This window comes from Mauremys reevesii, linkage group 1 (assembly GCF_016161935.1).
Source record: "Mauremys reevesii isolate NIE-2019 linkage group 1, ASM1616193v1, whole genome shotgun sequence".
Classification (NCBI taxonomy): Eukaryota; Metazoa; Chordata; order Testudines; family Geoemydidae; genus Mauremys; species Mauremys reevesii.
The window spans coordinates 258071158-258087696 of NC_052623.1; the positions used below are offsets into that span (position 1 = coordinate 258071158).

Consider the following 16539-nt stretch of genomic DNA (forward strand, 5'->3'; position numbering starts at 1 on the left):
TAATTCTGATGGGGCTAGCAATGCAACAGATTCAGTCTTAAAGAAGAGGCTAAGAGGATATGTGAGCAGTATACAAAAAATAAATGGTATAATCAATCATTGGCTTCTATGTACGCTTTCTCAGCATACAAGAGTAAGAGGAAGTTCAATAAGATTGAAAGGCAACAGATTTTGAAATGGTAAGCGGAAATGTTTGTAAAGAAAATTGATCTGTGAAATGTGCTACTACAGTGGGTTTTTTTGTTTTTTTTTTAAAGCTTTACATTCAGAAATAGATGAGACTGATAACATCCACAGGAATTCAGGATAAAAATATATAAAAGATATATAAAAACTCTCATGCTTCAAGGCATAATCCTGCCAATGAAAACTTGGAATTAGACAAAACTTCTCTCACAGCCATGTTCCTTCTTCTAACATCTTGGATTAGCCCTTGCTAAATTTCACCTCCACTAAATTATGCGATGGAAATTTACATTGGTTCACTTGACTTTTGTATCTTGTGATAGTGCTATGGGTCCACACAACCCCTCCCACATAGTATAAAGTTGTTCGTATGTGGGTAAATATTCCAGCCTAGGTCCTGGCGCAGTGTTCCCTCTCATTTATGTCCCTGTGCGGAATGAATTTTGTTATGTGCACCAATATGGAGGTGATGTGTGGTGAGGGTGGGGCCGAGGGGTTTGGAGTGTTGGAAGGGGCTCAGGGCTAGGGTTGGCGTGTGGGGGGATGAGGGCTCTAGATGGGGATGCAGGCTCTGGGGTGGGGCTGGGGATGAAGGGTTTGGGGTGCGGGAGGGAGTTCAGGGCTGGAGCAGAGGGTTGGGTGCAGGGGGTGAGGGCTCTAGCTCTGGGATGGGGCTGGGGATGAGAGGTTCGGGGGATGGGGCTCAAGGCTGGGGTGCAGAGGGTTGGGGTGGGGGGTGCGAGCTCTGAGGTGGGGCTGAGTGGTTTGGGGTGCAGGCTGCGGCAGGGGGAGAGAACTTCCCACAGCCGTCTCTCGTCGCAGCAGCTCGGGGCCGGGTGAGAGACTCCTCTCCCTGGCTGCTGCAGCTCCGGTGGGGTGGGGCTGGGCTAGGGAGGGGCTCCTCTCCCCAGCCACGGCAGCTCTGGTGGGGCGGGGTTCCGCCAGGGCAGGGGCTCCTCTCCCCGGAAGCTCTGGCGGGGCAGGGCTGGGCTGGGCCAGGGGAAGGGGGCGCTTCTCCCTGCCTGCGTGGCCCTTGCTAGCCTGCTGGCTGCATGGCCGTGCAGCTTACAGGGAATTTAGGTCCTGGGAGCAGGATGATTTGCCATAGCAAACCACAGTGGGACAGGTGCTATATATTTTGTTAAATATCATTTTAACATGTTAACATATCAGGCATTTTGTAAAACGAAATGATATTGCATAGCAATATCCAGTGCTTCTATATCGTGATGCCAACTTTTCCCAGCCTAGCGCTAAAAAATTCCCAAATCTGGTGAAAAATTCCCAGATAAAGTTTTTTATTTCAAAATCTCAAGGGAACGTAATGTGTGTTTTTAATAACTATAGAATATATATTACATAGTTATTATTCTTATTTGTTTGAGATATTTCACATTTATTTATAATTTTTATACGTATAGACATGTTTTTCAATTTTAAATTTGTTACTTATACAGTCAATAAAATATTTTAACACAGGAGGAGTAGGATTGAAATTATAGAAAACAATGTGTTTTTATACAAATTTCACTGAAGTATTACAATACAAAAGTTAATAAGTACAGCATGTGCCCTGCAGTGTACTGTACATCAGTTACTTTGAAAAAATAAAAAGTAAACATATGATTATAAAATAAGATGAAAAAGCAAACAGAACAAATAACACTCTTTTCCTTATTATAATCTCTAAGTTTTACTCTGTTGGGGGTGCTATTCCGTTGTTTTTGTTTCGACGTGGATGGATCTTTGTCTACTCCTGCAGTCCTCTTCCTCTTCTCACCAGCCTTTGTTAGATAAAAAATGGAAAGAGATCTCTGAAATAATGGAATGCAATAATTAGTATAATGTATATTTCAATTTATATTTAAATCAAAGAAGGGAACATATTATATATTATTACCTAACACAGTAGGTGAAGATATTTAATATTTGCCTGGAGGAAGGTGCTGTTACAAATTTATGAACAGCCGAATGCTCTGGTCCATATTATCTGTGCAACTGCAAGCACGAAAGACAAAATTTTAGAGATTTAATGACAGGCCAAGAAACTAATCATAATCAGTAACTATTGCAATATATTTAATTATTGGAAGAAACCTTACCGAGAAGATAAATTTGATAACCATCTCCTCATTACCCGCCAACCAGCTGTTGCTAAGGTTGGTTTGTTGTGAGTGCATGTGTGCACTTGTCACTTCACTTGTGCTGTCATGATATAGTATGTTGAAGCACCACCAATAGGAGAGCAGCACAGCCCAATTATGAAAATCACGTGACAAATATTCACCAATGGAAGAACGTATTTTGAAGGAAATTTTAAAAGAAGCGCAAATATTTTACTTTTTATTAAAACTTCCCAGAATTTTTGAGATTTGGAAAGTCTTGCTTTTTATGAAATTTTCCCAGGATTATTTAGGTTTTGAATGAAAATTCCCAATTTTCCAAGTTGAAACATTTTACTCAGAAATTCCCAGATTTTGGGAAATTTCCCAGGATATTGAAGCACTGGCAATATCCTTTTCTTTTTAAGCAATAATCCTTAAATGGGTATGAGTTTTCTTTTATAAGTAGCAATGAATACATACAATGACCAGTACTGCAATAGCTCAAACCTGGAAAAATCATCAGAATGGGAGTAAAAGGAAAGAGTAGTGACTCCAGAGATTGCTGGAGTCTTGTGGGATTGTGCTGTAAGGACCACTTGCAACTGCAATGCCCATTCTTTCAGTCTAATTTCATTAGAATGGTGTAGTGACCTCAAGCATGTACATAATTGTGGTGAATCTTCTTCCAAGCAAGTAAAATTGCAACAGGGATGGCACAGCTTGTGCATCGTGGTAATCTGTTTTGTGTGTGAACACGAGCTGAATTGCACTCAATTCCCGGAATACTCTGCAGTAAACTAATTTTAGTTCTGGGCCAAGGTCCCTAGATTGATTGATTTATTTATTTAGACACTTTTGGTGTGGCAGATGAAATTATATGGCAGCTATATTTAAATTTTTTAAAAACCCACTGACTGCATTGTCAATTTTATTTAATTAAGTTACTAGGGCCTTGGCTTGCTGAACATAGTTTGTTCTGTGGACACCGAACCCAGATTGACTGCAATCAATAATGGTTCAGTTTCATACTATAGACAACGTTGATGCAGGCAGGTGTAATGGAGTACAGCCTTAATTTACAGCTACCTTGTAAACACTTCTTCCAGGAAGTGGCCAGTATTGCTATTTTAAATCTCATTATAGGTAGTGTTTACTCTTTTTATACCATGTTTTATAAAAACCATATTACTGCCTAGTAACATAAGATTAAAATATTGACTTCGTGAGATTTAGGCTCCTAAATTTATTTTAAAAAGGGAATTAAGATCCTAATTCACTTATGTGCCTTTGAAAAAAAAATGTACCCTTAAGCTTTCCTAAGGGGAACTTTCTACCCAGTTTTAAACCAGTTCAGTTAAAACAGCAGTTATATAGAACTGGGTTTTGGTGGCCTAACCTGTTTTTACTGAAAATTTCAAGATTGATGATGCTCTACACTACAGGTGTAACCAGTTTGTTAATTGCCCAGTGTAAACAGACCCTAAAAGCTGGAGGCCCCTGTCTGTACGGGGATATAAAAGTGTTTGTCATCATTCCACGTAGAACCTTTTAAAGCATGACTCTGGGTAACATTTGAACTCTCCTGTCGACTGGTCTGACCAGACTCTTGCAGTTGGAAGAACAGTTGCAGTATTTCTAAGTCTTATTTTACGTTTGACAGCCCCAGCTCCTACAGTGATTACATGAGACTCTCAGCTTTCATTATAAACCCCACCTCAAAATAAGTTCTGTCCCTTGTTGTGGAAAAAAATCTTGAAAATATGAGTGTACCCTAAACATTCAAAAGCCAGAAGGCAAGTAAAAAGACCCCACATTTAATACTTGTGGCTTTTAAGCCAATCATGATATTTTGAGGCCCTGATTCACTTTTAAGTGCTCAAGATTGGCCATACTGCAGTTGACCTGTTATGGACACCACTGATAACCATAGGCTTGTCTCAAACAGTCTCAGCTGACACCAGTGTAAAGGTCTGATGTTAGTGAGTGTAACAGCCACTTGGAACTAGTTTTATGGGCTTTTAAAGGTGGTTTTTAGCAAAATTAGGCTCTGTCCATCTTTTCAGTAGCTAAGAGGGCTTTTAACTGGAGGACATGAAATACCGGGAAGCTTGTGAAATGGCACCATGAATATCTAGCCTCATTTTCTACCTGCTTGTTAATGGAGATGTTAAACACAATACATTTACAGATGATAGGAGTGGGAAGTGGAACAAATACAAAGAATCCCAGAGCAGTTTAAAAGAAAAAGCCTGGGCCAAGGCAAGGTGATATGTACCCAGGTGCTTTTTAGGGAGACGTGCTAAATAAGAGTTAAATTGTTCTAATTTGGCAGATAGGTATTTTTCCTCTGGTGGGTGCCATTTTGTGTCCCAGAATCTAAGCTTCCATTTTCAATAAAGTTTCTCAGTGTTATGGCTTAATTTACACTGGAAAATACTCTGTAATCATTAATATTGCCCAGTAGCGCTTGTGCATTAGGAATCCTATTGCACTTTACTACATTGCTGTGTGTGAATGCACAGAAAAGTGTTGTTAAACACATTGCCCATTGGGCTCTGGCCCAGCCCAATTACTTTTTTCAAGAACTTGGGAAGAGATTTCAAAAGGGAGTCTATGAGTAGGGGGTTCAGTGGAATTGTGGGAGATGGGAATCAAACTCCTGAAAGTCCCAGGGAAAAGTAGCCTTTTCTTTAATATCATCCCAAAATGGAGGCTAAGCTGAATCCTCAGTGGTAGGATTATCTGTTTGAGCTACTGAAGACTTGCCAAGAGTCCCCCAACAAGAGATGGCATGCACTCACTTCATGCAAAAAGGCTCTGCTCCCTCCTCTACAAGGTAGAGGGAAGGGGACCTGTGCCAGGTGAAACAACAACTGCAGACCAGTGAGTGTTCGTCACACAGTGCACAGAACAATGCTGCAGAACCTCTTGATGAGAAGAGAGACCACCCTTGTCAAGCAAGTAGCATTAGCTCTGTGGAAGCTGCCTACACCGGACAAATTACTGGTTAGTGGAATATCAGGTTGGGGAAGTCACAGAAGGTCCAGTAGTGCTGGAGGTATGCAGGGACATGTACTTAACCTAGCAAATGGACTGACAAGCATTGAGGGGCTTCTCTAACAGTCCTGCAGCCTTTGTTGGTAGGTACCTAGTCTCCAGCCACTCTATCAGCCCAAGAGAAGTATTAGGAAAGGCTACTCATCATGGTAACTTTTGTGGACTGGCTCATCAGTCTTGGCTATCGAAAGAAAGAGGCCAGATAAAGTGCACAAGGGTAAATGGTTTTTGGTTGTTTTTATTTGATTAAGGCTGTTTTAGGAGGGAAAGTTGCACAAAGATGTAAATGGACTCTCACATAAGTGGGACTTGGTTTGCATGCAGAGCATGGGGGGAATGCTTTAATTTAAACAACAAAACCCCTACAGCCCCTGCCTTTACACTGTTAAGTAATGTCAGATGAGTGAGCATCAAATCACCGTACCAGCCCAAAAACGCGAGTGATTTTTGGATTGTTAAAACACCACATTACAGCAGAGGGAGCAGCACTACCTCTCTGTTCAACTAAGTCTGCATTCAATCCTAGTCCCCAAGAAGTTGAATGGTAAAGAGGAATACATGAATAAAGGGGCTGGATAGGCTGATTGAAGGAGCATATTTGGTGTAACTAATGACAACCAACATAGGCTATAACTTTCCATTAGGTCTACGCAGCCAGGGGGAATAGAATTATGCAGACAAGTATTAGGCTGACAAGGTAAATGTAGGCTAAATAGCAGGTGGTAAATGTGAGTGCTCTGTCTGTAGCCAGTAGTGGGAATCCCCCATTACTTCAGCTCTTAGTTCATAGAGCAGCCCGGTGGCTAATATTAGGCATGTTAACAGCTATGTTTAACACACACGAGAAGAAACTGGGCCAGAGGAAGTTTCATTGTGTTTAAATATATGCCCAAACCACAAGCCTTCAATCCAAAAGTCAGTGTTTAACATTCTTTGTGCTTGATCAGACAAGCCTTTTCAGAAAGGAGAGATTCTGCCACCTGTTATTCAAAAGCAGAGAAGAAAATGTGAACCTTAAGATACCAAAGGCAGTTTACCAAACCTGACACCTAATTCTTGGGCTCCTGTGCATTATGACTAGGTCTGTATTTAATTCTAGCTTGTAATTCACCAGTGACAGCATAACTAAAGAGGCATTTGAGTAGAGTACAGAGGGACACAGGCAAGGTTTTTTAGGGCCATGCTTTGAGTATCCCTTGGGCAATCTTCTCAGAAAGGGTTAAACTGGTATTGTTTCACTTTCCCCAACCCCTAGTTAGAAATTATGGGGTTAAAGGAACAGTTTCCTGGAGTCTTCCAATAAACTGAGTAGGAGACCTATGCTAGCAGAAGCTTCTTTGTCAGGAATGGTAGAAATGTGTCCACTGTTAACACAGCTGACCATTTTAGCAGCTCTCCCTTCAAATTTCTCATTAGAAATCTCCCAAAGCAGTGAAGAAATTCTGAGTTTACAGAGAAAACTACAATCAATTTGCAGAGCATACTTTTGAAAGGTCATGACAGGAAACACATACCCCCTTGCTGAAGAGAAGCTTCACAATACAAAAGTTTGATTGAAACCAGTATTGCGGCCACCAAAAGCTAGGCAATGTCTTACTGAAAAATGCAATCCAGTAGCAGTACTAAGGGCATCCCTATCCTGCTTCATTGCTGAAAATCAATTACTTAGTGAGCCATTCTAAGCAGCTGTACAGAAGCCTGAAAGCTATCTTTGAGTTTAAGACTAAACTATGGTGTCATTTCCACAACCTGACCAGCAACTGTTTTAGATAGGCTTTTGACTAAAAATCATCCCTTCAGTTTAAGCAAGGGATTAGTAAGAAATAATAGGGAGTCTTTCATCTCTAATTTGAATTCTGGCCATTACTAGTGGCTTGGAAGGGGCTTCACTAGCGAGTCTGTATCACAACAGCAGCAACCACCAAAAAGTGGCCCTGGTACTATTCAATGTCAGCAGAAAGACCAAAGACGACGACTGAAGGCAGCTCTTCTCACCCATTGAAGTTGGGGGAAAAAGTCTTAGGGGTACCCCTAGACCCACTGGCATACCAGTCAAATTATTCTGGCTGTTATGCAAGCAATAGGGATGGAGGCTAAGTTGTCTGGCAAAGGGAGGAAGATAGATGTGGCAGCATTGTCTACTTGATCACAATACCAGTAGTAAGTTATGGCACTGTATCTGCCACAGACCTGCCATCAGCATCTCCCTGAATGGAGATCTGAACACTGGAGTACTGCAAGCCAAACAGCCATGAACAAAAAAGTTTAAGTACACGTGTCACACATTGTAAAGCTATTTATGAAGACCAAAGAATTTGACCTACAGCAGGTTGTGTATCCTAAAGGAAACAGTCAGCACAAAACCTGGTTACAGTCAGCCTCTGGCACAGCCAGAAGACTATTTAGAGAGTCTATTCAAAGGCAGTTGCTTCCATTTAGGAGTAAGAGTCTTCACAGTTCTTTTCAGGCTAGCAGTGCCTAGTCTTCTCCTCTCAGCTCAAAGTCTTCGCTTAAGTACCAACAGCTGCCATGTTCAAGGCAATCCAGCACTTTTGACCATTGCAACACCTATCTCCTGGAGAGAGTTACAGGTCAAAACAGCAAGGCAGTGATACATTAGAATGATGGTTTGAGGCCAAACAGGAAACATATGAAATCATCAGCCACACCTTCACAGCTCTTATGATTGAGACATCTCGTCAGCAAGAGCACTGGGACTTCTCTGCACTTGGACTGACAATCACTGGCCTGGAGTCCAGATAGATGCTGTTTGGAGGATGCCCCCCATGAAGCTGCAAGGTATTGCGGGCTATCAGCTCCTTTGCCATCAATGTAAACACCTCATCTACATTCTGGGCCTCTTTGGCTGAAGTCTCCAGTACAGCCAATAGCCCATGCTTCTCTGCCAGTGTACAGGCATCTTCAAAAAGGACCTGGCGGTTCTCTGCTACATCTGATTTGTTCCCTTTAAATAAAAAAAAAGGCTTCCATTAATGGTCTGCATTCTAATGTATGAATGCAAACAATGCAATTGGTTAGTTTCCCCAATGTTTTTTTAATTTTTATTTTTAAAAGGGATTTTGTGCAAAGGAATAACATTATGCCAAACAAGATTTCTAGTGAGCAGAACACTAAAACCAAGGAAGTTTCATGCATGGAAACTACAGCAACTTTTTGGGGCCTGTGGTGAAGGTTACCCAATTCATGCTGCAAATTGAAATTGAAAATACATTTTTGTGCTCCTGGACCTGCTTTAGGGAAATAGTGCAGGAGTACTGACTTGGAAAGAATTAGATTCACCTACCACTTTGCAACTTCTTAGAGGTTTTGCTGAGTTAGAGAATTCAGTTCTATACAGGTGTTCTTTCTAATTTGGCTATTTTTTCTTTCTAGGTAGCTTAGCTGTTAAAGTGATCACACACAAAATGCCAAGAGGACCTTGTGCACAATATAGCTCCTTATAAAGCATGTCTCCATGTGTTCCAAATATTTGTGTGAATTTTCTCACCAGTATCAAACATCCATTCAGAAGACCATTAACGGAAGCCATATATATGGTACTACCAAATTAATTTGGCCTATATCTTTAGGTGAAGCGGAGATCCCAATACCAATACTGGGATATTGCTAGACTAATTCAGGTCTTCTGAGAAAATAGGAACACTTATAGCCTCAGCCCATGGTAAGGAAATACCTTCCCAGCTTTGGATATTAACAAGGTCCAGTATTACAATTAAGGAGTTTGGAGGTAAAGTCAGAAGGTACATGACCCTATCACTGCTGGCCAGCTTTATATAGGCTACAATTTAAATATAAATAAGCAGCAACTTTGCATATGCAGATAGAACTGTTATACAGTCAATCAGTATAAATCAAAACCTAGTCCAAAACCAGAAAGCACCTCTAGCTAATAATAGTGTCATTAAACAATTTCATCGTACACACAAACCAATGGAAATATTTCCATTGATAACAGAAATGTACAGATAGACAAAGTAGGAAAAACACTCAGAGGTGAAAGTAAGCCAGTCCGGTCCAGCGTACTAGCAAGAGCCAGTACACCGTGCCGGACCGCACCGGCTTTCACGGCAGGGATTTAAAGGGCTCGGAGCTCCCACAGCTGCGGGCAGTCCAGAGCCCTTTAAATCCCGCCCGCGGCTCCAGCGGCCAGGCTGGGACCAGATTTAAAGGGCTCGGGGCTCCCCGCAGCGGCAGGAGCTCTGGGCCCTGTAAATCCTGGCCTCTGCCCGGCAGCGGAGCTGCGGTGGGGATTTAAAGGACCCGGAGCTCCGCAGCAGCCAGAGCCTCGGGCCCTTTAACTTGCCCCAGTCACCTCTGCAGCTGGGAGCCCCAGGTTGATTAAAGGCCCTGGGGCTCCCAGCCACAGCCCATGCCCCAGGGCCTTTAAATCTTGAGGCCCCACCCCTTATGGTTGAGTCCACACCTCTTCCAGATGAGGCCACACCCACCTCAGGACTCCAGCAGTACCAGTAAGTCCTGTAAGTTACTTTCACCCCTGAAAACACTGCTTTAGAACTTACTAGAGTTTGACTTAAGGCTATTTAATTTATTTTTATATACAACTTGTGTTTTAATGGTTATAAAGTTGCATATTCATCTTATAAAACAGATTTTCTTCCCCTGCCTGAACCTCCATATTCTCCTGGCGTGTACGATATTTTACTAATGAGAACTTTCAGATTGCTCAAGGATGTTGAAACTTGTCTTTTCAGCAAATTCAAAACATATACTGTCAGGAGTCAATCTTTTTCTAGAGGGGCTTTATAAAAAAAAGCCACACCCCAGCTTTATAGCGTATCTGTTTATTTTCTTACATATCTCCTCTCTTTCCCCAAGCCTATTTCAAATGTGAAAGGGTAGGAATCAAATTATTTTGCATTAGAAATTTACACCAGAATGAATTATTCTATAGCTGAATAGCTGGGAAAGGTTCAGTCAGACAGTTTGAGTAGCAAGTAAAAGCTAAGCAGTACCAGCCTTTGAAATACAGTCAATGTTTTATTCTGAGACACTGAATCTATACTGGACATTTTCCAAAGAGTTTAGGGCTTTCTTCATTTGTGTGTTGAGCACAATAGATTGTGTTTCCACTTCAGGAAAGAAATAATAAACAGACTAAGGGCTACAGAGTTCAAGTGATGCCTAGCCCCTTGTTCACACCAAGCTCTCCAGCTCCATGCAAGTCAGAACTTGTTTTTCATGTCACATCTTGAGATGAGTACTAGGAAGGACTTATCTAATTCTTCATAAATAGGAGTATAGTATTTTTAAAGTGTGTGGTAGCAGGGGCTCAGATCCCACAGCTATGAGGCTTGGGGGTCCAGCCTTGCCAAACTACGGGGCCAAGTCGGATTGTTGTTCTGCGGCTTGTATAAATATGCTGCTCTCAGCACAGTGCTGATAACAGAACAGGCAAAAGTGGGAGGCTCTCTCACTTTGCCAGCTCAACCCTCTTTCCTATGGATGAGAGAAGGAATAACTACAACTTCTGATTGCAGGAGGGAGGGAAGGGAGGAATATCCCTGCTTCCCATCAACCACTCTCCTTGTCTGTGAGGAAAGAAAGGGGGAGACACAGGCAGCAGCCTTCCTGCTCTGGAAGAGGGACCCATTGCCAGCCTGTTTCCACTTAGGATCAGCCCCCGTGGGCAGTAGAAGCAAGTGCACATCAGTAGAACGGACACAGGAAGGCGAACATATGGAATATCAGAGAGGAGGTTGAGATGGGTGCATTTTTGCCCACTGACAACTTGTTACGCTCGCGTGTATTGGAACCATTTGGCTAAATTCATCATTTCTGAAAGTGGGCCCATATCCAGTGACCTCAAGGGAGTTGCCCTGGTTAGACTAGCAGTAAGCTTTTTTCCATTATAATGGGGCAAAAACAAGGAATAGGATACGAATACTTGACATTGCTTGGTTCTGCTGTCTAGACAGGAATGGGTCACTTTCTTTCAAAAAAGAATATAGCTCAAGTGACTACACTCATTCTGTTCTCTGTATTTTGAAAAAATCATGTAACTAGAGCCTGAGATGAAGGGGGGGAGGGGAAGGGAGGTTAAGGCTATGTATAAAAAATAAAAACCAAAATAGAAAAAAAAGTTTGACTCCTACCAATTAACATCAGGACTAAGTTAGCAGCTCCATATTTTTCAATTTCATTAATCCAATGAGGAATAGATTCAAATGTGGACCTCCTGGTAAGGTCATAGGCAAGGATGGCACCATGGGCACTGCGATAGTAACTCTGAGTTATTGTCCGGAAGCGCTCCTGGCCCGCTGTGTCCCACACCTGGATCTGCAGGAGGAGAAAAAAAAAAAAAAAGTACTGCCAGTGAAGTCTAGTGAATGCCACTTCAGAGTTTGCACTGGAATTTATGACATTCAATACTACTAGGCCTTATCTACACTCAGGGTATGGCTACCCTAGAGATCTTATAGCAGCACAGCTCCACCGAAGCAGCTATGCCGCTGTAAGCTCTGTAGTGTAGATGCTCTAGGCCAATGGGAGAGAGCTCTCCCATCGACTTAATTAATCCACCCCCAATGAACAGCAGCAATTATGTCATTGGGAGAAGCTTTCCTGCAGACATAGTGCTGCGCACACTGGAGTTTAGGTCAGTGTAACTTGGGTCACTCAGGGGGGTGGCTTATTTATACCCTGAGTGACAAGTTTTGCTGATATACGTGGGAGCATAGACATCGCCTAAAGCTACAACCGCTTTAGTGAACCTACTGACAAGATGGTTTGGTTTTGCCTGTGTAGATGTGACAAACTATGTTATAACCAAGGTGCAGCATGGTTATAACACAATTTGGGCTGGTCTATGCAGAGAGAACCAAACCATGCTATAATGTGGCTTAGACATTATTCTGGAGGAATTATTTTTCCTAACTGGTTTGTATTATGGAGAAGGCTATCATGTTGTGTCCTTAGGAGTGGGAGGGAAGAAAAGAGACAGTAGCTTGTGCAGCTAATGTATGGAAAAGGATGAAATCCATCAGTCTATTCTATATAGCCCAATACTCAGGGCTGATCTGGGAGGAAGCTCAAAATAAGCGCTAGCTAAGTTTTTCTATAGTGCTAATCACCACAGTATCCCAGTTCTTCAGCTTTCCTCAGAGCTGAGTGCACTGCCATTCAGGGAATTGCAGATCTTGGGGAGAGCAAAGACCCAAGTTCATGTCTCCCAACTCGATCATTGGATTCAGCTTCTAGAGTGCCATCCTCTTCACCACAGAGGTTAGGAGGAGAGGCCCAAGAGCTATTTGAAGGCTGGTTTGGGCATCTATTTCCATCAGGGGTTAATCCTCAAGATTATTATGTTTTTAGATGTACATACAAGTCAAAATACATGCACAAATAATGCAGACAGACAGCACTCAGGTTTTACCCTGCTGTTCCTTTGGAGCACACTAGAATATTATATCTACATTGATAGGGGCAAGTTCTTCCCTGGTCTTCAGCAGAATTACTAGGGGTGAGTCCAGCTCATTTTAGGAGGCACACAAGGAATAATGAGCAATTTGGAGGCCAAGGGGAAATCTGGGCACAGCTGGGAACAAAACCCACCTCTAGCCTGTGCTTGAACTAGGAGACAGAGTTTTCCCCATCCACGGGGGCTGACAGGAACAGGGATGGCCCACCCCACCTGCAAGTTAGCACTCACTTGCTGTGACCTGGCACAGAGGGCATGGGCAATATCTGAGCTGTAGCCCTCCAAAAAAGGTGTCTCCTCCTCACAAGAGGAGCCCACCCGCGGGCTCAAGGGGCAGCGTGCGCTGAGCTTTGCCCAGGGCTGAAACAACAGGCAGGGCTTGCTGCCTGCAGGTAAGTTTCGGGCAGGTGCGCGGGGGACCCTTGCAGCACAGCGCAGCTCGACCGCCGGCTGCAACATCGCTCAGATTCCTAGTTATTGCAACCCATTTCTTCCTCCCCCATCCCCGGGTGCAGGCAGCTCGTTTGTCCCGCGCAGGGCACATGAGCGGAGGGAGGACTCGTGGTCCCCGGCCCCGTGCTGATCACAATCTTTAGTCCCAACTGTTTCCTGCTCTGGGTCACCTGTCACCACCGAGCCCGCGACAGCCACTAACCTTCACCTTCTTGCCATCGATCTCCAGCGAGCGCACGGTGAAGTCCACCCCGATGGTGTTCTGCTGCTTCTCGTGGTACTGCCCCGACTTGAAGCGATGCACCACGCAGGTCTTCCCCACGTTGGAGTCTCCGATCAGGATGATCTTGAACAAGTAGTCGAAGGCTTCCTCCGACCCGGAGCTGGAGAAGGGCATCATCCTCCTCCCCTTCTTGGCTCAGCCTCTCCCCCCTGGGAGGGAGGACAGAGACGGCATTCAGAGCCCCGGGGCATGGCCACCCGTGTTGCACGTGGGGCGAGAATTGCTGCGTGCGGCCTCCCACGCAGGTCATATAAGCCGCGGAGCGCTTGGGCAGCGGGCACGGAAGGGCCACTCCTCTCCCCCGGAGCAAGGAGCCGCCTTGCCTGCTCCTCCCCGCCACTGGCTTCTGCCGCCTCTTGCGGGAGTCGCTTTGTGGAGAGTTTAATGAGAGCTGCGTGCCCGGCGAAACAACACTCGCCTGGCCTCCCTCCCGCTGCCTTGCAAAGTGCCTTAGCCCCAAAGACAGAAAACAACCCCACGCTCAATCCGGAAGGCGCAGCTTCACCTCCGAATCAGAGTGTGCCGAAGCCACGTGTCTTCCCTGCACCCTTTCCCGCATTGAATCGAGTCCATCTTAGCTTGGTTTCTTTCAAACTTCTCCTCCCCGGCGCTGGCGCCGGCCGGCCGCTCCGCCTTCCCCAAGGGGACCAAGCTGAGAGTTACCGAGGCGCCGAGCCGCACGCAGCCATAAGCGCCCAAGCCAAATTCTACGCGCCGCCCTTCCCCCGCCTAGGTTTACTCACCTGTTACTCACCCCTCTCCCGTACCTGTGTGAACAGGTATCGCCAGCTCGCTTTGTACCCCCGCCCGCCCCTTCTGGCCTTTCCCTCGCTGGCTGCTGGGAAACGTAGTTCGGAGACAGGGAGAGCTGCTTAATGTAGCGTCTCCAGCCACCCCCTAACGCCCACCTTAGAAACGTGCTGAGCGCCCCGGAGCCGTGTAGCGAGCAACCCCCCGCCCAGTCTCCCCCTCCCCGGAATATTTCTTTGGGGATTACGGGAAGAATAATGGGAAACGAGCTCAGCCAAGGCTCACAGAGCAGCCTCTGTTTGCTTCCGTTGTAGCTCGCTTATCTCCCATCAGAGTCTTCTTAAATAGCCAGGGTGGCTCCGCGTGGGAGGGGTCAATGAAATCATTAGCTCGGAGGGTCGCCGGGGTGGTGTGTTTAGTACAAGAAGCGGGGTCACGGTAAAAGAGGAAAACGCCGGGTGCCGCGTAGACCCGGCGGGAGCCGCGGGTCGATGGTGCAGAATGGGAAGCCGGGATTCCCCTGTGCCTGGGAACGGGGCTCGCTGGGGCTGCCAGGGGCGCACGTTGTTACTTGACTAGCTGGTTCCGCGGTGCCTGGCCCTGAAGTTGTCTGTCACATGACGTCATTATTCTCTGGAAACTGGCTTGGGGCTTCCCCCCCCCGCACAGCTGCCAGCTGGGAAGCTAATGTGTGCAGAGCTGCCATGGCGATAGTTATTGTGTCACACTAACTGGGTTTCCCTTGAACGTGCCCGGGAAGTTTGTCCAACTAGCAGCCCTCCCAGTCTACAGTGGTCCTGGGGTTTTATCATCGCTCCCTTGCCCCCCAAAAAACCCTGCCCCGGACATTCTGAAAGGCTTTGTGTTAGGCGAAGGACTAAAAATAACAGTCCCTTGGCTGACAGGTTTCAGGGTGGTAGCCGTGTTAGTCTGTATCAGCAAAAAAGAACAAGGAGTCCTTGTGGCACCTTAGAGATTAACACATTTATTTGGGCATAAGCTTTCGTGGGCTAAAACCCACTTTATCAGATGCATAGAGTGGAAAATACAGTAGGAAGAGATATAGAGAGAGAGAGAACATAAAAAAATGGGTGTTGCCATACCAGTTATAATGAGAGTGATCAGTTAAGGTGAGCTGTTAGCAGCAAGAGAAAAAACACCTTTTGTAGTGATAATCAGGATGGCCCATTTCCACCAGTTGATAAGAAGGTGTGAGTAACAGTAGAGGGAACAAATAAGCATGGGGAAATAGTTTTACTTTGTGTAATGACCCAGCCTTATTCAAGCCTAATTTAATGGTGTGCAGTTTGCAAATTAATTCCAATTCAGCAATTTCTCGATGGAGTCTGTTTTTGAAGTTTTTTTGTTGTAATATTGTGACTTTTAGGTCTGTAATCGAGTGACCAGGGAGACTGAAGTGTTCTCTGACTGGTTTTTGAATGTTGTAATTCATGCATCCGACGAAGTGGGTATTCACCCATGAAAGCTCATGCTCCAAAACGTCTGTTAGTCTATAAGGTGCCACAAGACTCTTTGCTGCTTTTACAGATCCAGACTAATGCGGCTACCCCTCTGATACTTGTAATTCTTAACAGCTGATGGGTGTGCACGGTGCAGGATGTAGGCGTGGCACTGGGAAGAGGGTGCAGCAGCAGCCACAGCCCGGGAGCCTCGTGGGCAGCGCGGCCACTCCCTAGCGTTACCGCTATTGCCCCAGTGCGGGGGGAGCTCAGCCGGGCGGAAGGCGAATTAGCTGGGCAAGGACTACAACTCCCAGCATGCACTAGCGAGGCGTGGGCGGCCTGCCTCCCCGGAAGAGGCGGGATCACGTGACTTCCTGTAGCTGGTCTGGAGATGCTGGCAGGTGAGCTGCGTTGACGTGGAAGGAGTCGGTGGGACGCCTCTGAGCGCCTGAAAAGGGAGGTGAGCGCCGGGCCCGGCCTCGGGCCGGGGGAGGGGTTCGTTCCTGCCCCGTTGCACTGCACGGGGGGGGGGTGAGCTGCCCTGTGGCAACTCTGCTCCCGCCCGGGGCTGAGCCTCGCTCGCTCGAGGAACGGGCTCCTTTGCCCAGGGCGGGGACATTGCAGCCTTTCTCCTCGGTGCCATCTGCGAGCTCCGCTGCTGCTCCAGAGCCGCGGTCTCCTTTGTCTTCTCTTCAGCCAGAAGAGCCTTGTTGTTTTTGTTAATACCAGTTGGGCTTCCCCCCCCCCCCCCGCCTCCCTGTTTCCTCGTGTGGGGTTTAGGGT

General features: G+C 45.5%; 2 protein-coding genes across 8 annotated transcripts in view; one reads left to right on the forward strand and one right to left on the reverse strand.

Moving 5' to 3' along the window:
- Positions 1-5566: 5566 nt before the first annotated feature.
- RAB19 (RAB19, member RAS oncogene family) lies at positions 5567-14720 on the reverse strand. 5 transcript variants are annotated; one of them, XM_039482782.1, is made up of 4 exons: positions 14579-14720; positions 13463-13692; positions 11483-11666; positions 5567-8313 (listed from the first exon to the last, which is right to left on the reverse strand). In XM_039482782.1, exons 2-4 carry the CDS (start codon positions 13658-13660, stop codon positions 8048-8050), a joined length of 648 nt encoding a protein of 215 aa, XP_039338716.1. In that variant the 5' UTR covers positions 13661-13692; positions 14579-14720; the 3' UTR covers positions 5567-8047. The 5 variants fall into 5 exon arrangements, with proteins under 5 accessions (XP_039338716.1, XP_039338726.1, XP_039338741.1 ...); XM_039482792.1 differs by having other exon boundaries at positions 14564-14584; XM_039482807.1 differs by lacking the exon at positions 14579-14720 and adding an exon at positions 14287-14425 and having other exon boundaries at positions 13469-13692.
- SLC37A3 (solute carrier family 37 member 3) overlaps positions 9816-16539 on the forward strand; it is a 46547-nt gene continuing 39823 nt past the window's right edge. The window contains exon 1 of one of the 3 annotated variants that reach the window (XM_039482762.1): positions 9816-9838. The gene's annotated coding sequence lies outside the window, so the exon portion shown is untranslated. Of the gene's footprint in view, positions 9839-16036; positions 16217-16539 lie in introns of those variants that run through there. The other 2 variants (XM_039482755.1, XM_039482745.1) reach the window with 2 other exon arrangements.